Genomic DNA, 23190 nt, shown 5'->3' on the forward strand with positions numbered 1-23190 from the left:
GTGATGGAACATGTTTGCTTTTCTAATAACCAATTTCTGTGTTCATGCAAGTGACTGATTGATCATGCCTGGGAGGAATCCTCACTATCAGTATCTGCAATTTGGCAGTACGCCCAGAACCTTGTTTTGTGAACAGAAAGGGACATCTGTTTCAAGGTCTCAGCTTGGAGAGAAGAAGCCTTGTGAGGTATTGGTCAGTCACATGCATGAACCAAATGTTAATGACAAATTAATTATGAATAAGCTAAATCGTGCAAATATAACTTGTCTGTGTAAGCAGCATATAAGAGAACTAACGGGACTGTGTACATGATGCATTGAGTTGGTTGGAACCTCTCCAGCACGCTGATAACAAAGAATGATTCATTTAATATTGACTTCAGGTGTCCCTGGTGGTAATTTCCACAACACTAGGATGGATGAACACCGTAAATACCAGTACATACACAAAATGCTCTGCTTGCATGTATTGCTGATTTAACAAACAAAACCCTAAGCACTATCAGAGGGAGAGCGAGAGAGTGAGGATTATTGGAAATGTTAGATCATCTCTCCTCCAATAAAAAGCAGTGCTAAATCCAGTTGTAGAATTACACCAGTGGTTCTTTGGTCACTCTATCCACAATCACATTTTGCTCTACCATTCTCTATAGGTCAAGTATCCCCAGGTTTACCCATAACCCAGGTTGAGAACCACTGAATTCCACCATTAAAAACCCTGTTTTGGAGGACAGGAAGTGGGCATTTGGGACCCAAATGAGTGACTGTGATGTGGTGGTTCCAGGAAGCCTTGGGAAGTTACACTTTATGACTAACCAACTGCTCATTACTGGGCTGGGACACATTCTTATATTACAATAGGCTCTGAGATGGAGCTGAACCTCCTGTATAGACTGTCTAAATATAAAAGGTAATAAACCCATAGCTTCTCCAGTGTGATACAGTGCCACCTGCTGGTGATAAATATATATACTACTGGTATTCAAGTACACAAAGTATATCTGTATTTTAATGAACAAAATGCAAACATCGATCATAATTTCATGCAAATTATTTACTGTTACATGTCCCAATATAATATTGAGAACATATTGAAACTGAAATACTAGGAATCTATAAAGGATCTGTTGCGAAATCAAATCCCATACAAAACCAGTAAGAAGTGAATCCTTCAGACAAGCTTTTCAGACATTGGTGAAACACAGCACCACATTAGTCACCCCAAACGCAAAAGAGTTTGAGAAATACCCATCTGCCCTCTGTCTTCCACTGCTATGCAATGCAGGGCACATAGTTCAGGTCAAACTCTGGCTCAGTGAAGTCCAGGTTGAGGGTGGGTGGGTGGCAAAATGCTGTGGTAGCAGGCCAGAGCAGTGAAGGCTGCCTCTAGGGCCCCGGAAGCCCCCAGGAGAAGCCCCATGGCCCCTTTAGTGGAGGGGACAGCCAGGGTGTCGGCGTGCTGCTGGAACAGTCTCTTGATGGCAGTGTTCTCTGCAGAATCACCTAGTGGTGTAGAGGTGGCATGTGCATTCCCATATGTCACATGGGCTGGTTCCACACCAGTGTCTCAGAGTGCTGCAGACATGCACCTGGAAGAAGAACAGGAGAATGAAAGTGGACTGTAAAAATGCCATGACTTCAAATATGTTCACAATTTCATTTAAAAAAATAATTTAAAAAAGTTTTAAAATAGGCCTAAGATTTTTAAATGTCATGGTCAAGTTGATAGATTTTGATAATGGTACTGGCTACAGTACATCTCAATGATTCCTTAACACAAATAGTATGCACCTGGTGAAAGAGTGCTATAAACCCCATCCATGACTATTACCTGATGGCTCCATCTCCGTCAGCAGTGGGGGCTGTGATGTGGCTGGCGTCACCTGACAGGCCATACCCCAGCACCTCAGCATACACCCTGGCCCCCCTCCTCACAGCATGCTCCCACTCCTCCAGGAACACCACCGCAGACCCTTCACCCATCACAAACCCACCCCTCTCTGGGTGTAAGGGCCGTGATGCCAGCCTGGGCTGGTCGTTCCAATGGGTACCCAAAGCCCTTCAAGTAAATGTAAAAGTTGAATTACACCCACATAGCAGTCAATACCAACTGGAATCCATGAACATACAAATGGCGTAGGCATATCTTAATACATATGTAAACATTTATAAAAAGGACAGACTAGATGTATACTAACAACAACAATAACACACAAAAAAACAAATATCCTGGGATCTTCAAGATTTACCTCGCCCTCGCAAACCCCGCAATTGACAGAGTTCCCACACAGGCTTCTGTCCCACACACTACCATGGCGACAGCGTCTCCGTGGGCAATGAACCTGGCTGCGTCACCGAGGGCATGGTCTCCAGTTGTGCAGGCGGTGGACACGGCGTGGTTGGGGCCTTTTAGTTTGTGCTTAATGCTGACGTGACCTGCAGCCATGTTGACCAGGATACGAGGCACAAAGGGGCTGACCTAGAATACAATCGAAACGGAAATTGGTGTTTATTTGCAGACTGTTCTTATATAATCCCAAGTTCTCAACCCTCCTCTGCAAATAGGACACATTCAGACTACAAAGGGAAGCACAGCCGCAAGCTGCCTACCAGACGAGCTAAATCACTTCTATGCTCGCTTCGAGGCAAGCAACACTGAGGCAAGCAACACTGAGGCATGCATGAGAGCATCAGCTGTCCCGGGCAACTGTGTGATCACGCTCTCCATAGCTGACGCGAGTAAGACCTTTAAACAGGTCAACATACACAAGGCTGCAGGGCCAGACGGATTACCAGGACGTGTGCTCCAGGCATGTGCTGACCAACTGGCAGGTGTCTTTACTGACATTTTCAACATGTCCCTGATTGAGTCTGTAATGCCAACATGTTTCAAGCAGACCATCATAGTCCCTGTGCCCAAGAACACAAAGACAACCTGCGTAAATGACTACAGACCCGTAGCACTCACGTCCATAGCCATGAAATGCTTTGAAAGGTTGGTAATGGCTCACATCAACACCATTATTCCAGAAACCCTAGACCCACTCCAATTTGCATTCCGCCCAAACAGATCCACAGATGATGCAATCTCTATTGCACTCCACACTGCCCTTTCCCACCTGGACAAAAGGAACACTTATGTGAGAATGCTATTCATTGACTACAGCTCAGCGTTCAACACCATAGTGCCCTCAAAGCTCATCACTAAGCTAAGGATCCTGGGACTAAACACCTCCCTCTGCAGCTGGATCCTGGACTTCCTGACAGGCCACCCCCAGGTGGTGAGGGTAGGTAGCAACACATCTGCCATGCTGATCCTCAACACTGGAGTTCCCCAGGGGTGCTTGCTCTGTCCCCTCCTGTACTCCCTGTTCACCCACGACTGCATGGCCAGGCACGACTCCAACACCATCATTAAGTTTGCAGACGACACAACAGTGGTAGGCCTGATCACCGACAACGACGAGACAGCCTATAGGGAGGAGGTCAGAGACCTGGCCGGGTGGTGCCAGAATAACAACCTATCCCACAATGTAACCAAGACTAAGGAGATGATTGTGGACTACAGGAAAAGTAGGATCGAGCACGCCCCCATTCTCATCGATGGGGCTGTAGTAGAGCAGGTGGAGAGCTTCAAGTTCCTTGGTGTCCACATCAGCAACAAACTAGAATGGTCCAAACACACCAAGACAGTCATGAAGAGGGCACAACAAAGCCTAATCCCCCTCAGGAAACTAAAAACATTTGGCATGGGTCCTGAGATCCTCAAAAGGTTCTACAGCTGCAACATCGAGGGCATCCTGACTGGTTGCATCACTGCCTGGTAAGGCAACTGCTAGGCCTCTGACCGCAAGGCACTACAGAGGGTAGTGCGTACGACCCAGTACATTACTGGGGCTAAGTTGCCTGCCATCCAGGACCTCTACACCAGGCGGTGTCAGAGGAAGGCCCTAAAAATTGTCAAAGACCCCAGCCATAGACTGTTCTCTCTACTACCGCATGGCAAGCAGAACCGGAGTGCCAAGTCTAGGACAAAAAGGCTTCTCAACAGTTTTTACCCCCAAGCCATAAGACACCTGAACAGGAAATCAAATGGCTACCCGGACTATTTGCATTGTGTGCAAAGCCAAAGCCTCTTTTTACGCTGCTGCTACTCTCTGTTTATCATATATGCATAGTCACTTTAACTATACATTCATATACATACTACCTCAATCGGGCCGACCAACCAGTGCTCCCGCACGTTGGCTAACCTGCATTGTGTCCCGCCACCCGCCAAACCCTCTTTTACGCTACTGCTACTTTCTGTTCATTATATATGCATAGTGACTTTAACCATATCTACATAAACATACTACTTCAATCAGCCTGACTAACCGGTGTCTGTATGTAGCCTCGCTACATCCTCGCTACTGTGTATATAGCCTGTCTTTTTACTGTTGTTTCATTTCTTTACTTACCTATTGTTCACTTAATACCTTTTTTGCACTATTGGTTAGAGCCTGTAAGTAAGCATTTCACTATAAGGTTTTGTTTATTCCATGTGCAACTCTGTGTTGTTGTTTGTGTCACACTGCTATGCTTTATCTTGGCCAGGTCGCAGTTGCAAATGAGAACTTGTTCTCAACTAGCCTACCTGGTTAAATAAAAGGTGAAATAAAAAATAAAATAAAAAATAGAATAAATCATACCAAGTTTGATGATTCTGTTATAATCAGTGAAAACGTTATTGATTTATTTGGCTTTAAATTGCATTTTATAGATGTTGTGTATTTCTATCATGTCAAAACTGGATTTTTTTTCCCTCAAAACAAAGGTTGTAAAAGTATGCTAGACATTTATAGAATAAATCATATCTAGTTTGATGTTTCTATGACAAACGGTGAATTAGTTATTGATTTATACAGTTTTAAATGGCATTTGATAGATTTTATGTATTTCTATCAAGTCAAAACTGTATTTTTTCCTCAAAACAAAGGTTGTAAAACTATGCTAGACATTTATAGAATAAACCATATCTAGTTTTATGTTTCTGTGACAATCAATGAATTAGTTATTTTAAATGGCTTTTGGCAAATGTCTTATGAATGTCTATTGAAAGTCCGAATGTGTGAATATAAAACCAACTTTACCGCGGTATCATATCCTTACTGCTCCATCTGTGTCCCTGGACCCAGGCTGTCAATGACTGATCCCTCACCAACACGACAACATAACAGGCTATTAGTGTTGTAATTTGTCCAACTACGAAATACACCTCCCTGAATCATCTATTTGCCACTTACCACGTGAAAGCAACGATATATTATGTCATTATACCTCTGAAATCCCCTGCAAATGTCAAATGTGTCTTGGTCACACACTGGCATCCAAGCAAGTGAGTTCATTCAACGGGGATACTATCGTATTGCCTGATACCATACATTGAACATAGAAGTGTAGATTACAATTTATATACAACAGAACAATGTCAATTAATGTATACATTTGGGAAATATTGATTTATGGATGTCATTACCATATTTTACATCGATTTCTGAATAGTTTTTATTTTTAATATTCGTGATTTGTTCAGGCATTGCAATGGCAGCTATTTGGATTATTTACTTGAAGTAAATTAAATCGTCGTTCATATAGCTAGCTACCCTAGTGAGTAAAATACGTCCAGGGAAGGAGGTTGTAGCAGAGAGGACATGGCTGAGTCTCAAGGATTCTCAACACTATGCGAAAATTCGAATGAAGTGTTTCTAGACGTCGCGAAATTGTTGATCACCTATGCCGACAACATTCTTAGGTAATACTGTCTGTGTGCTTGAATGTAAGCGGAAAAGATTGCCTAGCTAACTTTGCTAGTTAGCTTATAATGCTAGCTTCCTTACTAACTAACTTAGATTCTTTAGATCATAGTTATACATTATGCAGTGTCATCTTGTTGAAAAGAAAATGGAAATATGAGGCGACTACAAGCTACTGAAAGGGGCAAAGCTGTCATCCGCTCGAGTTGCGAGCGCTTGTTACATTGTAACGGCATTTATTTTCCTATTGGAAACGATTGTAACAAATGTAACTACTTATCTCTAACTCAACTTTATCTCATGCAGCTGCTGAGTAACGTATGAAAATTGCTTTAAAGGAACTCAAAGACCTGCCTGTTCTTTATACCGACATAACATACAATGCCTTGCAAAACTATTCAGACCCCTTGCCTGTTGGATTTAATTTAAATTGAAAAAAGTTATCGACACAATCATGTCTAAGTGGATTTCATTTTTTTTGTATTAATAAAATGTAATAACTAAAATATAGTCGTATTCAGCTCCCTAAGTCAATACGTGTTAGGAAAACACTTTAGCATCGATTACAGCTGTCTTCTTGGGCAGCTGCAAAATGCAGAATTTGCTCCTCCATTTCCTTGTTGCTAAAATTGTAATTGTTCGCCTAATTTCAGTTTGACAAAACAATGTATAGTGTAGATAATCATTGTACCATCTCTAAACCGCTGTGAAATATTTGCAATAACCTAAAATATGGTATTTTCTGCTTTATTTAAGATAGTGTACAAAATCTAAAGTAACATACTGACCACACCGCTCCCATCCATTTGTGACACCTTGTGCAAGCCCTGCCTCTCCCATCTCCTCATTGGTTATACCCACTTGGGTGATTGAAAGATGAACTGAGGTCGGTTGTTGTGGTAATACTATGAAAGTTAGATGCCAATCGCCATATAAATTAGCAATCACGACACACAGGTTGAAATATCAAAACTCTGACCCAATTATAGTAATTTAGTCAAAAAGCATTAAACATTTATGGCAATTTAGCCAGCTAGCTTGCTGGTGCTAGCTAATTTGTCCTGGGATATAAATGTTTAGTTGTTTTACCTGAAATCCACAAGGTCCTCTACTCTGACAATTAATACACACATAAACCGGTCAACCGAATCGTTTCTAGTCATCTCTCCACCTTCCAGGCTTTTTCTTCTTTGGACTTTATATGGCGTTAGATGCCAAACTTTCATAGTATTACCACGACGACCAACCGACCTCAGTTTCTCTTTCAATCACCCACGTGGGTATAACCAATGAGGAGATGGCACGTGGGTATCTGCTTCTATCAACCAATGAGGAGATGGGAGAGGCAGGACTTCGTCACAAATAGAACTGACTTCTATTTTAGCGCTTGGCAACGCAGACGCTTGTTGGCACGCGTGAGCAGTGTGGGTGCAATGGTTGAATAACATGTATGTGTACATTTACTTTTGCGACGTGAGCGGTGTGTTTTAGTTCTATGTTAATTTGGTCGGTCCTCCAAAAAGTTACGTATTGCAGCTTTAATGTTATGGGAGTTGTCTTGAGTATTTCTGGGTAAATCTCTACTCGATTTGCACGCCTGGATTGTGCAATATTTGCCCATTTTATTATTTTCAAAATTATTCAAGGTCTGTCAAGCTGTTGTAGGATCATGGCTACACAGCAATTGTCATGTCTTGTCATAGATTTTAAAGCAGATTTGTCAAAACTGTAACTTGGCCACTCCAGAAAGTTCAGTCTTCTTGGTAAGTATGACAGACTGACTGAAGCAGGTTTTCCTCTAGCATTTTGCATGTGCTTAGATCCACCCCATTTTCTTTTTATTCTGGAAAAACTCTCCATTATTTGCCAATGTCAAGCATATACCATACCATGATTCGGCCACCACCATGCTCGAAAATAAGGAGGCAGTTACTCAATGATGTGTTGGCTTTGCCCCAAACACAAGGCTTTACATTTAGGCCAAATTATGTATTCCTTTGCTGTGTTGTATTTTGTTGTTGCAGTATTACTTTAGTTCCTTGTTGCATACAAGATGCATGTTTTGGAATATTTTTATTCTGTATATTTCTATTATTTTCACTCTGTCATTTAGGTTATTATTGTGGTGTTCCTACAATGTTGTTCCACCCTCATTTTTCTCCCATCACAGCCATTGAACTCTAGCCATTTTAAAATTAAGAATGGCCTCATAGTATTTTGTTAATTTAACCTTCATTTAACTAGGCAAGTCAGATAAGAACAAATTCTTATTAACAATGACTTCCTATCCCGCCCGACTCTGGGCCAATTGTGCGCCGCCCTATGGGACTCCAAATCACGACTGGTTGTGATACAGCCTGGAATCAAACCAGGGTGTCTGTAGTGATGCCTCTAGCACTGAGATGCAGTGCCTTTGACCGCTGCGCCACGCTGGAGCCCCCGGTAACATCCCTGAGCAGTTTCATTCCTGTCCTGCAGCTCAGTTCAGAAGGACAACCATCTTTGCTGTGTCTGGGTGGTTGAATACATAAACAAAAGCATAGTTATCTTGACCATGCTTAAGGAGATATTCAATGTCTGATTTTGTTTTTAAAGTTTTAATTTAAAACAATTTGTTATTATTACCCATCTACCAATCACTGCCCTCTTTTATGAGGCTTTTGAAAAGCTCCCTGATCTTTGTAGTTAAATTCAATACTTGATTGAGGGACCTGACAGATGTTGTATGTATGGGGGACAGAGGAACGGTTAGTCATTCAAAAATGTCAACCTGTATTATATCACACTGACATAGTCCATTTGATTTGTTCAGCCAAATTGTATTGCTGGGCTAATTTAGGCTTGCCTAAACAGAAGGGCTGAATACGTATGCAACAAATACAAAATTCATAATTTTAAATCTTAAAAAATAGTTTTTCTTCCACTGAGTATTTTGTGTGGATTGACAAATTACAATCCATTTTAATCCCACTGCATCACAAAACGTTAAGAAATCCACAGGGTCTGAATACTTTTGCAAGGCACTGTGCATCCAATACATTTTCACTAGCTAAGATATTTGTGAATGTCCTTGCAGGAATCCCAATGAAGGCAAATACAGGTCTATTCGAATAGGGAACCCTACATTTTCCACCAAACTCCTTCCTATCAGAGGGGCAGTGGAGTGCCTCTTTGAGATGGGCTTTGAGGAGGTAGGCTATTGTCATCCTTATTCTAAAAACACACTGATTGCATGTCATTGAAATGTCAGGAAAGATGTATGCATGGCTGCCTTTGAAAAGTTCTCCATAAGTAAACATGCCAGAAGCCTAGATGCATGTCTTTTGGGATGCATTTTTATCTGGATGTTTCCCTCTCTCCTCAGGCTGAAACTCACCTGGTGTTCCCCAAGTCTGCCTCTGTGGACCAGCTGAGGAGAATCCGGGAGTCCATTGCTGCAGAAAGGGATCAGAGACTGGGTGTGGGGCAGCCCCAACAGTCTCCTGTGACAGCTAGTGCCACAGCCCTAGCCCCAGCTCCGGCCTCGGCAGCAGCCCAGGGTCCACCTGTTACTGCCAGCCTGGCAGCTAGACAAACCCCTACACAAGCACCCTCCTTGGTAAAGCTTCAGTCTTGTGGGATAATTTCTCTCTGATACTCTTTTGTATTTTTTATTTGTATTTTATTAGGATCCCCATTAGCTGTTGCAAAAGCAGCAGCTCCTCTTCCTGGGGTCCATATGAAACATAATACAGAACATCATTAGACAAGAACAGCTCAAGGACAGAACTACATACATGTTCTTACTTTGTCAGTAAACAATTGCATCCCTTCAATTGAACTCTCTCTCATCTGTCTCTCACCCCCCCTCTCCCTTTTTAATCTATCTCCCTCCCTCTGTTTCTGTTCATCAGGAAAGCAGTATGATCTTCCTGACCACCCTCCAGTCTAACTTCCAGCATGTGATGGAGTATGAGAACTCAGAGCTACAGCAGAAGGCTTTAGGTGTTATACCACACCAGCAGCTGACCACCACAGCCAAGGAGAAACTACAGCAGGCCAAGCAGGCCGATCCAGGTAACACCAACCCCGTAGTTCAGAGTTCCTATTCAGGTTTAACCTCGTTCCCAGTCTCAATTGCTATTGCTGGTTGGCAGATGAGATGAATTCTGGCTAAACCAGTTCTACTGTGCTTTATAAACGCTGGGTGGATTGCAACATAGATGTTGAACTTCACATGGTGCACCGTGTTGGTACAGTTTTTCTTAATGATACTGAGTGCTAAAATAAGCTTGATTGCAATGAAAACCTCACAACAACAAACCAGTGATTTGGCTCATCTTCAGGGGTGCAAACTAGTCACCTTTCGGTGAAATTCACCTTTTTGAATCCAAAATAGTACGTGATTCGTGTAGATCCAATGAGAAGTTTGGGGGTGGGGGGCTTTGGCTGACTACTGGCTGTATGCGAACGAGTGATACGCATTTGGAGCAATACTGGATGTATCCAAGGCTTAGCCAATCGTTCACGTAACAGAATGCAGCATGTGACTGAAGAGAGAAGAGACAACCAATTTGTTAGTTACAACCGCATCAGTGCACGCTCTGGAAAGAGCCGTAAAATCAGTGGCCAATGATAGTTGCATTTGAGATCAGCAGTGCGGGTAATTTTAGCACTTATTGTTGGTTTAACGAGACATTACCTAAGCTGGCCAATATTAGCTTCAATAGGCGTAATAATAATTAAAACGACAACAAGAACAATTGTTGCTACTTCACTCGACACAGAAGGTGCATTAATAAAGGAGAAAACTCTTCAGAGCTTGTAATCGAACAGTTGATATTTATTGTATTTCTGGATGTCCATGAACATTTTTTGTTTTATTTTTAATTTGACCCCTCCCCAATTTTGTGGTGTCCAATTGTTTTTTAGTAGCTACTATCTTGTCTCATCGCTACAACTCCCATACAGGCTCGGGAGTGACGAAGGTTGAAAGCCATGCGTCCTCCGATACACAACCCAACCAAGCTGCATTGCTTCTTAACACAGCGCATCCAACCCGGAAGCCAGCCGCACCAGTGTTTCGGAGGAAACACCGTGCACCTGGCAACCTTGGTTAGCGCGCACTGCGCCCCGCCCGCCACAGGAGTCGCTGGTGCGCGATGAGACAAGGATATCCCTACCAGCCAAGCCCTCCCTAACCCGGACCACGCTAGGCCAACTGTGCGTCGCCCCACGGACCTCCCGGTCGCGGCCGGTTACGACAGAGCCTGGGCGCGAACCCAGGGTCTCTGGTGGCACAGCTGGCGCTGCAGTACAGCGCCCTTAACCACTGCGCCACCCGGGAGGCCGTCCATGAACTTTAAAGACATTTGTTCTTGCTATTGTTATTCCTGTTTCTCTCCGGTCTTCAGATTGCAACCTGAGTGAAGAGGACCTACTGGTGCTGGAGCTGCTCCGCTGGTTTAAAGGGGATTTCTTCTCCTGGGTGGACTGCCTGCCGTGCAACCACTGTGGGGGTCCAACCCAGTCCTCAGGCCCACTGGCCCCTTCTACAGAGGACCTTCGCTGGGGAGCCCAGAGGGTAGAGAACCATCACTGTCAGGCCTGTAACCAGTCTACCAGGTTCCCCAGGTGGGTTCAATGAGTCAGTGTTTTCTCTATCATTATATATCCCACCTGTTTCAAAGAAGAGCTGGAACGTGATCCTACATGGCCAGTTGGTAGGAGCGTGGCGCTAACAATTCCAAGGTCGTGGGTTCAATTTCTGCAGGGATTTTAATTAAAAATGTATGCACTCACTACTGTATGTCACATTGAATAAAACATCTGCTAAGCTACATATTAAGACATCACTCTCCTGTGTGCAGGTACAACAACCCTGAGAAGCTGCTGGAAACCAGGAGAGGGCGCTGTGGGGAGTGGGCCAACTGTTTCACCCTGTGCTGCAGAGCCCTGGACCTGGAGGCCAGGTATATCTGGGACAGCACAGGTACTGTAACACTCTATTCATTCATGTTAAAGCACCGAAGCTGTTACTGGAGGCTCTACTAATTAAGACTGGTTCAGGAGGGGGTCTCTTGACATGTTCCTATTCTGTGATAGTGTGACTGCTTTCCCATTCTCTGCTATTATCCCTGGAGAGGTTTATTGACTACATGGAGCTATTGGCTCCGTGGTGGTTTATCCTATTCTCAACTATTTCTAACTGGCCATAACTGTGTATCTCCGCAAATACTGTATGGCAGATATGTGGTTAATATGTTCTCCTGTTCCTTGTCCTGTCCCAGACCACGTGTGGACGGAGGTGTACTCTGCCTCTCAGCATCGCTGGCTGCACTGTGACTCCTGTGAGAACGCCTGTGACAAACCTTTGCTCTATGAGATTGGCTGGGGGAAGAAACTAGACTACGTTCTGGCTTTCTCCAAGGACCAGGTGAGGAACACACTCGCTCTCACACAGAATGTACACTTTGAAGGTGCCGGAGAGAGTAGTTGGCGTTTCCCACTGAAAATGCCGCGTTCAAACACAATGCAATAGTGAGCATTCACTTAGGCCCAATCTGTTAAAGTATGAAGCGATGCTTTACCTAATCTCTTCACCCATGCTTAGCTTGATTACACACACTTCAGAAACAAATGAGTCAATAAGTCTCTAGCTGGGGCTTGTAGAGTTTTCAGGATGTTAGGAGTGTGTTGTGCTGCAGGTGGTGGATGTGACCTGGAGGTATTCCTGTTACCACCCAGAGGTCCTGTCCAGACGGAACAAGGTCCAGGAGCCCTGGCTGCTATACACCATCAACGGGCTCAATGCTGTGGTAGGTTCACCTCAGACCTCCACCACTTTTCAACCTCATATATTCATCACCAAACCCGTGTCTACATATGTGTAAACCGGTATAGTGCTTCACGTGTTATGAGCATATATCTTATGCAATTTGTGTAGAGAGACCTCTCATCTGGTGAGGTAGATTGTAAACATACAAGCAACTGTATTCAAAAGGAGGCTTATTAAATGTACTTTTTAAACTATACTTTTTTTTAAGCTTAATGGCCCTGAATTTGCCAGTCAGCTCAAGAGATTCTGCAGCCCCTCATCCATGTTGTTCAGGGTTTGTCTATAGAGGCACCAGTCACTACCCAGAGCCTGATAACATTCCTATGTGTTCATCTGTAGAGGGTAGAGCTCAGTCACCCATCACTTTTCTGTATTCATGTCCAGAGGCAGCAGTCCCTGAGCTCTGAGAGGAAGAAGGAGCTGTTAGAGAGACTCCTAGTGGAGCTGGTGGAGTTTATATCTCCTAAGACACCCAAACAGGGCGAGCTGGGAGGACGCAACTCTGGCTCCCTGGCCTGGAGGAATGCCCGCGGCGAAACAGGTCCAGGGACTACCCCATCGGTGAGCTTTACAGCTGTGTTACTGAGTCAAATAACTTGTTACTTCCTTGCATCTTTGTGGACCCACTGGGACCACTGATTCGAACATGTATGCATGTATGACTGTAGTCGCTTTGGATAAAAGTGTCTGCTAAATGGTGTTGTTGTTGTTATTATTATTATTATTATTATTATTATTATTAATAATAACTGTAATGGTCCTTTGAGTCAGATATAAGACAATTGTTCCTTGGGGACCAATGGGGGAAATGTCTCTTTTTAAATGAATGTATTTGTGTTTCTCTCTACCAGGCTGCTGCAGCAGAGTTTGTGTTTGTTCCGACTGAGAAGGAGAAGAGTGGGAGAGTATTCCATCTGCGGTACAACTCCACCAAGGATCACTACTGCAGGGTGTCCAATGACAGTGAGGACATCCAGGGCTGGGACAAGACTGTGTGGAGGAAAGAGTCCGTCTTCAGGAAGCTGGAGAATGACTGGCAGATGGTTAGTTTTTATCCATGATATATCATAAACGACAAGATGCAATGCTCTTATTGATTCAATCTAGTTCTTATATTGACACATCACTGGGATACTTTGTTGCTTTTCTGTCTTTTTAATATTGGTCAGTCTTTGATCATTAATTCAAGGGCATTCCTTTTTTGCAGAACCAATAATAAAGAAGTAGCCTTTATCAATATATCCTAACTTGTATGATGTATGTATCGCAACTGTAAATGTTTCCATATTTCTGCTGTCTTTTTACTGTCAGTAAATGCGCTCTGTCCTGTCAGGTATATCTAGCTCGTACAGAGGGCTCATCGTCAGGGAAGATCAGTTGGAAGTTGGACTGTGCTCCTGTAAGGATGAAGATAAAGACGGTCTCAGTCAGAGCATGCAGCCAGACCTTTCACTCTGGAACCGTCCGCTGGGGTCTGCAGTCTGGACAGAACACCACAGAGTTCTCAGGAGGTTGATGGATGATTGATAGATTTGTCTGGTTTATGTGACCCATCCCTTTCACTATTAAGTTGGAAGCATTTTTTCAAATTGACTTGAAGTGCTAATTGTATACTTAGTGATTTGTAAATGTAAAATGGATATTATGATTTGATAATCAGGTATGCTTTGCTTGTGCACTTAAATTATATATTTTTCTTCTTTATCCTGCATAACAATGGCTTTATGTTTTGTTATGTTTTTGAACACCCAGACGGGGAGATGCATTTGCTTCCGGGTCTTTTTGGATCCTCTGAGTTGGTCTTGGAGGCGGAGCTAGCCGGAGGAGAGGGCGAGTCGTCATGGCAACACTCCCAGCTGTTCCGGCGGAGTTTGAATGAGCCGGAGGAATCCTCGTTGGAAATCCTCGTTGAGATGGAGGAGGATGCTTAATGATGGAGACACTGTGCATTCGATCGCTCTGAGCAAGGCGCTGCTACGTTAATCTTCATCACATAATGAGTAGTTATTTTGGGATGCAACATGTAGATCAGTGATTCTTCTCAGTGCCTTGCTCAAGATCAGGGGAGTCAAACTCATTCCATGGAGGGCCTAGTGTCTGCTTTTCTTTCTTCTTTCAATTAAGACTTAGACTACCAGGTGAGGGGAGTTCCTTACTAATTAGTGACCATAATTCATCAATGAATTACAAGGGAGGTGTGAAAATCCAGACATACTGCCCTCCGTGGAATGAGATCGACACATGCTTAATATGAGCACCTTGAATACACCGACTCTGTACATAGTCACGTATAGTATATTCATATGCGTCTTGGCACTTATGAGACAAACAAAGGGTTAGTAGTTTGGTGATGATGATGGTTGTGGGTACAGGATGGATGGTTGGTCAATTAGTCCAATAATCCTTTGGGATCTGTGTGTCTTGAATCAATAATCTTATATTGATTACAGATTTTGTAATGAGGCTGGTTGGATATTTACTGCCAGGAATGTAGCAAGACCCAGACCCAGCTTCTGTATGACACAAAAGCCTCTTATCTAGACTCTCTGCCCAGTGAGGAGTAACTTAATCCTCTTGGACCCCATGGGAGCATATGGTGTCCAACATGGCTTTCCACCTCCAAAGGGGACAGTGGATCAATATGGCCTGGCTGCAAACCCCTGCCATAACAAGGTTCTGGCTCCTGGACATAGGAATATGACCTGTGAGCCTAAAGTCCATCTGATATGGATTTTCCACTTGTCTTTTGAAGAAAGCAATATAATATCTGTGTAATTGTTGAATGGACCCCAGAAAGCAATGTAACTATTGGTAGGTTTTTATGTCCGTATCCATTTATGGATATACAGGTATTCTATATTTTATTTGTGGTGAATGCATGATGAAGACCTTTGTTAAAATATTTTAACTACAACTACCTTGCAGAAATATTAAAGAAGTTAATGTGTCCTTGTTCAAATATGTCAATTGTGCAATCGGTATAATAAAGAATACGCTTTTTTGATTAACTGGTTTCATGCAGTCTATGGACCACATGGGTTCCTAAGTAAGAAAAGCAGTGCAGGCGGTGTTTCTACTACCACCTACTGGTTAGAAAATGCAAGTACATCGTGGGGCATGTATTTTTTATTTTTTCCCCATTGGCTGAAGTACCGGCTCCTAGAAAAGCGAGCACCGGATTGGTGGGTTCCGCTGTGGGGGATTGTCGCCTTGCGGATGGTGGAACCTGACGGAGGCAGGCGGCGGTGTTATTATTTGTGAATGAACATTTTGGTATTGATTTACAGTCTTATTTTAAAGTAATTTTGTTTATACAGTATTATAATTTATTTTGTACTAAATTACATTTTGTGGAACTATTTAACGTCTGGATTTTGTACAGTAATTTATACACATCGGCAAGTAGCACGCAAGCGTTGACGATTTCAGGCCTAGTTCTAACCACCGCTCGTCGATTTTAACAATAGCCGCGCTATAGTCCCTCATCTTGAACTATTTTGACAGACATTTTATACTTGTACTGACAAAGAAAATAACCGAATGGGGTCCGTTAACTGAAAGCATTCCTGAGTTTATGGACTATATTGTATGCCGGACTTCAGTATTTTATCTGCTTAGTAGCATCACTCAAATTTAGGGAAACAAAAGGAAGATGTCCAACGGCGCAGCAGGAAGTGGGGGTCTGACTTGGGTGGTAAGTTACTATTTTGTTATGTTGCATTACTGGACATGTTTGCTTTATCGCTTCAGCTAGCGTTGATCATTTTGCCGGGATGCATGAGAGAAATTCCCCAGTTTCAAGAGCTGGATATTTGTAAAATGGCCAGTGATAACTAGCCAGCAGCTAATACATTCCTTTAAACTATCATGCGCCTATTCAAGATGGGCCATGATTTGGGATATTCATTTAGCTACGATTGCCCGGTACATACTATCTCCGATTGGTCCCACAACGTCAGATACATTGTTTTCTTTTTTCATGTCATTCGGCAACATTGCTTTTCAGTGAGTGAGTCACTTGGCCAATGGCAATGCCCCAAGAAGTTCTTTGTTGCAATACACGTCAAGTGTGATTGATTGATACTCAGTTTGTATATGTTACATGCACGCCGTTTAAATATAGAATCTTGAATGTGTCTCAAATACCGTTATTAGTAGGTAGCCTAATCTATATAAAAAAATAATAATTATGCGACATATTCCTTAAATGTTTTTGCACGACATTTGGTCAGCTAACGTTAGCTTTAGCAGCGGCCAGCCCGTAGATACGGCAGCACAATTTGGGACCTGTGCTAGCCACAAGGATTAGCCACAATAGTGGAATTTGCGGTTTTCCTTCTAAATAAAAGTCCCCCATTTGAAAGTGATTCAAACGGATATAAATAGTGGAATCGTGACATATTTGGACTAGATAATGCTAAACAAAATACAATTAGTTAATTTGACAAATCTGTTGAAATCATACTGTGGATGTATTAGACCTTAGAATTGCATCGGGGGCATACTTGTATGTGCTATTTGAAGGGCAGCGGTGCATTTTGAACCCACAACCTCTGTTTTTCAATTAGTTCTTCAGAACCGCACCGGTCCGTTTAATTGAACAGTGAATTATGTTTTTTGGGACTGATTGCAGCCCTGTTTCTATTTTAAAAATGTTTGAAAATAAAATGGAGACAATTTTTAAAAATAAATGTCACATCAAAAATGAGCATAACAACATATTAGGCCATATTATCAGGCTGGTGTGTTATTTAGCAATAAGCAATTATCACCTGTTGCCCAACTGATGCAGTATAGTTGCTATAAATAAATAGATGGGGTTGCCCATCTGTATTTGTGCTAATCATTAGCTAGATTTGTATTTTTTAAATTGAACCAGGCAAGTCAGTTAAGAACAAATTCTTAATTACAATGACGGCCTAGGAACAATGGGTTAACTGCCTTGTTCAGGGGCAGAACAACAGATTTTTACCTTGTCAGCTCGGAATTCAATCTAGCAACCTTTTGGTTACTGGCCCAATGCTCTAACCACTAGGCTACCTGCCGATCAGTGCTTCCCAAACTTTTTCAGTCTTGGCCCCTTCATCATGGGGGAAGTAAGGAGGATAGGTTGCTGCTGGTCAGAGTCTGAGACAGGCATGCTGCCTCTGACTGGGGAGAGAAACAGGCTAGCCTGAGGTTCAGAGAAACAGCCCTTCTGTAATTATGTGGTTTACTGGAACCCAGTTTCAAAGTTTATAATACTTCCAAAGTTGACTTTGAACTCACAAAATTGAGCACAATTTAACAGTGACCAATAATTACTTGTTTTTCACACCGTCACTTCGCAATAGAAACCTTCTCCATTTAAAAAATATTTTCTAATTAATTATTATTTATGCTTATGAATTTACCATGTTAAATATGATTGTACATCATTTATTACAAGTTAGCTCAGAGAATTAAGTGTTTTAAGAGAGTGGAGAGAAAGAGGCGTTATTGGGCAACTTTCTTCTCTTCACAAACGAACTGCCTCTGAGGACCGGACAAAAGAAAGCATAATTGGTGGCGGGGGGATCCAATCATAAAATGAAGAGTAGAGTAGTACTGTGTAGTTTAAAGCCACAGAAGGCCAGTAGCTAAGGTGGGAAAATAATTTCCAATTCATCAAGATCATCATGGTACACTACCGGTCAAACGTTTTTTAGTGTTTCTTTATTTTTACTATTTTACTACATTGTAGAATAATAGTGAAGACATCAAAACTATTACAAAAACACATGGAATCATGTCCTAACCAAATAAGTGTTAAACAAATCAAAATATATTTGAGATTCTTCAAATAATCACCCTTTGCCTTGATGACAGCTTTGCACACTCTTGGATTCTCTCAACCAGCTTCAACTGGAATGCCTTTCCAGCAGTCTTGAAGGGGTTCCCACATATGCTGAGCACTTGTTGGCTGCTTTTCTTTCGCTCTGCACTCTGACTCATCCCAAACCATCTTAATTTGGGTTGAGGTTGGGGGATTGTGGAGTCCAGGTCATCTGATAAAGCACTCCATCACTCTCCTTCTTGGTCAAATAGCCCTTACACAGCCTGGAGGTGTGATGGGTCATTGTCCTGTTTAAAAACAAATTATAGTCCCACTAAGCCCAAACCAGATGGGATGGCGTATCGCTGCAGAATGCTGTGGTAGCATGCTGGTTAAGTGTGCCTTGAGTTCTAAATAAATCACAGTGTCACCAGCAAAACACCCCCACACCATAACACCATATCATTGAATCACAGCCTACTTTGCCAAACGGGGGATGATTTAACAAAAGCGCATTTGCGAAAAAAGCACAATTGTTGTGCGAATGTACCTAACCATAAACATCAATGCCTTTCTTAAAATCTGCATATTTAGTTACAAGAAATTAATGTCTGCAAGGCAATATTAACTAGGGGAATTGTGTCACTCTTGCGTTCATTGCATGCAGAGTCAGGGTATATGCAATAGTTTGGGCTGCCTGGCTCGTTGTGAACTAAGTTGCCAGAGTATTACATAATTATGATTGAAGATTGTTCAATGTAACAGCAATATTTAGACTTAAGGTTGCCGCCCGTTAGATGAAATACGGAACGGTTCCGTATTTCACTCAAAGAATAAACGTTTAGTTTTCGAAATGATAGTTTCCAGATTTGACCATATTAATGACCAACGGCTTGTATTTCTGTGTGTTATTATGTTATAATTAAGTCTATGATTTTATAGAGCAGTCTGACTGAGCGGTGGTAGGCTCGTAAGCATTCATTCCAACTTTACTGCGTTTGCCAGCAGCTCTTAGCAATGCTTGCTTCACAGTGCTATTTAGGACTTCAAGCCTATCAACTCCTGAGATTAGGCTGGCAATACTAAAGTGCCTATTAGAACATCCAATAGTCAAAGGTATATGAAATACAAATGGTATAGAGAGAAATAGTCTACGCATCATAATTCCTATAATAACTACAACCTAAAACTTCTTAACTGGGAGTATTGAAGAACTGGGAATATTGAACCACCAGCTTTCATATGTTCTCATGTTCTGAGCAAGGAACTTAAACGTTAGCTTTTTTACATGGCACATATTGCACTTTTACTTTCTTCTCCGAAACTGTTTTTGCATTATTTAAACCAAATTGAGCATGTTTCATTATTTTAGAATAAATACATTTTATTTATGTATTATATTAAAGTTAAAATAATTGTTAATTCAGTATGGTTGTAAATGTCATTATTACATTTTATTTATATATATATTTAAAAAAATCAGCCGATTTAATCAGTATTGGCTTTTTTTGGTCCTCCAATAATCGGTGTTAAAATCATAATCGGTCGACCTCTAGTTGAGATGTTTCTGTTACTTGAACTCTGAAGCATTTATTTGGGCTGCAATTTCTGAGGCTGGTAACTCTAATGAACTTATCCTCTGCAGCAGAGGTAACTCTGGGTCTTCCATTCCTGTGGCGGTCCTCATGAGAGCCAGTTTCATCAAAACGATTGTCTGCACTTGAAGAAATGTTCCGCATTGACTGACCTTCATGTCTTAAAGTAATGATGGACTGTCGTTTCTTTTTGCTTATTTGAGCTGTTCTTGCCATAATACGGACTTGGTTTTTAACCGATTGGGGCTATCTTCTGTATACCCCCCTACCTTGTCACAATACAACTGATTAGCTCAAACGCATTAAGAAGGAAGGAAATTGCAAAAATTAGCTTTTTAAGAAGGCACACATGTTAATTGAAATGCATTCCAGGTGACTACCTCATGAAACTGGTTGAGAGAATGCCAAGAGTGTGCAAAGCTTTCGAAGGCAAAGGGTGGCTATTTGAAGAATCTCAAATATAAAACATATTTTGATTTGCTTAATAACACTTATGGTTACTACATGATTCCATGTGTTTTTTCATAGTTTTGATGTCTTCACTATTATTCTACAATGTAGAAAATCAAGAAAAACCCTTGAATGAGTAGGTGCTCTCAAACTTTTGACCGGTAATGTATGTATTTTTTCTTTTTTTGGGTGGGGGTGGGGGGGTCAAAATTGACCCGTTTCTGATATTGGGGGGGTCATGTTAAAAATGGAACTTATACAGCGCTTTTCAAGCATCCAAAGTCACTCTACAATTCTAGAAATGTAAAAGTGAAGAACTAAAAAACAAGATTCAAAACAAAAACAAAACCTAAGACTAAACAAAAACATGAATTAAGAGAGGGGTTGTTGGTTCAAAGAAGGGAAAGAGTGTGATGTATGGGGAGAGTAGGGTTGGGATTTGGGATACGAACCCGGTTTAGGGTAAGAGGTGGGATTGGAGATAGGATACGAACCTGGTTAAGGTTTTGGGTTAGGTGCTGCTCAGTATGGGGAAGAGAGGATTGTCTTTGTAGTGTATTTCTTTGCGTGTGTGTGGGGGTGAGAGGTGCTTAAGTGTAGGCTTTGTCAAAGAGGTGGGACTTTGGGAGGGACTGAAAGATAGTGATGGACTCTGAGTCACGGATGACTGGAGGAAGGGAGTTCCAGAGCTTAGAAGGAACCCTGGAGAAGGCCCTGTCGCCAAAGCTCTGGAGATGATGTGGGCTGCTGTGGTGGAATGGAGTGTGCGTGTGGGATGGTAGAGTAGAAGAAGGTCTGTGAGGTAAGGTGGTTGACGGCAAGATAATGAAGGGCTTGGTAGGTCAGAAGGAGGATCTTGTAGTCAAGATGATCAACCCCGCAAGTTACGCACCTGGCTAAGACTAATATTTGTGTAAACTCTACACAGTTGTGTTCTGCGTGTGTCACTGAGTAGGCTGATATGTACTTCCTGTTCACCCACAACTGCGTGGCAGCACACCATCATTAAGGTTGCTGACGACGCTGGTTTGCCTGATCAACGACGACAATGAGGCAACCTATAGGGAGGAGGTCGGAGACCTGGCAGTGTGGTGCCAGGACAACAACCTCCCTCAACGTCAGCAAGAAGAAGGAGCTGATCGTGCCAGGACAACAACCTCCAATCAACGTGATTATAAGCAATCGTTGGCTCTGAATGAACTTTATTTGACTCTTTGCAAACTGGATCCGGAGGCTGCATTCATTGTAGAAGGAGAAAACTTGCGGACTTAAACGTGTTAACCCTCGCAAGGCTGCAGGCCCAGACGGCATCCCCAGCCGCGCCCTCAGAGCATGCGCAGACCAGCTGGCCGGTGTGTTTACGGACATATTCAATCAATCCCTATACCAGTCTGCTGTTCCCACATGCTTCAAGAGGGCCACCATTGTTCCTGTTCCCAAGAAAGCTAAGGTAACTGAGCTAAACGACTACCGCCCCGTAGCACTCACTTCCGTCATCATGAAGTGCTTTGAGAGACTAGTCAAGGACCATATCACCTCCACCCTACCTGACACCCTAGACCCACTCCAATTTGCTTACCGCCCAAATAGGTCCACAGACGATGCAATCTCAACCACACTGCACACTGCCCTAACCCATCTGGACAAGAGGAATACCTATGTGAGAATGCTGTTCATTGACTACAGCTCGGCATTCAACACCATAGTACCCTCCAAGCTCGTCATCAAGCTCGAGACCCTGGGTCTCGACCCCGCCCTGTGCAACTGGGTACTGGACTTCCTGACGGGCCGCCCCCAGGTGGTGAGGGTAGGCAACAACATCTCCTCCCCGCTGATCCTCAACAATGGACAGCAGAGGGAACACCCCCCTATCCACATCGATGGAACAGTAGTGGAGAGGGTAGCAAGTTTTAAGTTCCCAAAACAGACAATCAAATTTTATTGGTCACGACACGTACAGAAAACGGAGCCAACACACTGACACTGACTCAACTTCAGCCACATTTAGCAGATCTGTATCTGCCTATGCTTATCACTAAGGACAGTAGTTTTGGAATTGTTAGTTAGATTACTTGTTGGTTATTACTGCATTGGGAACTAGAAGCACAAGCATTTCGCTACACTCCATTAACACAAATCAAATTTTATTGGTCACGACACGTGTTTAGCAGATGTTATTGCGGGTGTAGCGAAATGCTTGTGTTTCTAGCTCCGACAGTACCTTAATATCGAACAAGCTATATCTAACAATTTCACAACATATACCAAATACACACAAATCTAAGTAAAGGTATGTAATTAAGAATATATAAATATATGGATGCACAATGTCAGAGCGGCATAGACTAAGATACAGTAAAATAGTATAGAAAACAGTGTAGGCATTTTGACATGAGTAATGCAAGATATGTAAACATTATTAAAGTGACTAGTGTTCCATTTATTAAAGTGGCCAGTGATTTCAAGTCTGTATATAGGCAGCAGCCTCTATGTGCTAGTGATGGCTATTTAACAGTCTGATGGCCTTGAGATAGAAGCTGTTTTTCAGCCTCCCGGTCCCAGCGTTGATGCTCCTATATTGACCTCGCCTTCTGGTTGATAGCGGAGTGAACAGGCAGTGGCTTGGGTGGTTGTTGTCCTTGATGTTCTTTTTGGCCTTCCTGTGACATCGGGTGCTGTAGGTGTCCTGGAGGGCAGGTGGCCCCATCAGGACACTGAAAAGATTTGGCATGGGCCCTC

General features: G+C 42.5%; 2 protein-coding genes and 1 pseudogene across 5 annotated transcripts in view; 2 read left to right on the top strand and 1 right to left on the bottom strand.

The window, feature by feature from the left end:
• Window positions 1-1156: 1156 nt before the first annotated feature.
• Window positions 1157-5360, bottom strand: LOC139392059 (3-oxoacyl-[acyl-carrier-protein] synthase, mitochondrial-like; annotated as a pseudogene).
• A 245-nt stretch (window positions 5361-5605) lies between these two features.
• LOC139392061 (N-glycanase 1) lies at window positions 5606-15620 on the top strand. Its single transcript, XM_071139726.1, has 12 exons — window positions 5606-5794; window positions 8872-8986; window positions 9160-9393; window positions 9689-9851; window positions 11189-11408; window positions 11645-11766; window positions 12065-12210; window positions 12482-12592; window positions 12997-13173; window positions 13464-13655; window positions 13946-14123; window positions 14365-15620. Exons 1-12 carry the CDS (start codon window positions 5694-5696, stop codon window positions 14541-14543), a joined length of 1938 nt encoding a protein of 645 aa, XP_070995827.1. The 5' UTR covers window positions 5606-5693; the 3' UTR covers window positions 14544-15620.
• Window positions 15621-15803: 183 nt separating this feature from the next.
• LOC139391673 (DNA topoisomerase 2-beta-like) overlaps window positions 15804-23190 on the top strand; it is a 40944-nt gene continuing 33557 nt past the window's right edge. Inside the window, exon 1 of one of the 4 annotated variants that reach the window (XM_071139100.1) lies at window positions 15804-16306. In XM_071139100.1, the coding sequence (XP_070995201.1) occupies window positions 16265-16306 (42 nt within the window). In that variant the 5' untranslated portion in view covers window positions 15804-16264. The remainder of the gene's footprint in view (window positions 16307-23190) is intronic. The other 3 variants (XM_071139101.1, XM_071139102.1, XM_071139104.1) reach the window with 3 other exon arrangements.

The sequence above is a fragment of the Oncorhynchus clarkii genome, chromosome 32 (assembly GCF_045791955.1).
Source record: "Oncorhynchus clarkii lewisi isolate Uvic-CL-2024 chromosome 32, UVic_Ocla_1.0, whole genome shotgun sequence".
Lineage (NCBI taxonomy): Eukaryota > Metazoa > Chordata > Actinopteri > Salmoniformes > Salmonidae > Oncorhynchus > Oncorhynchus clarkii.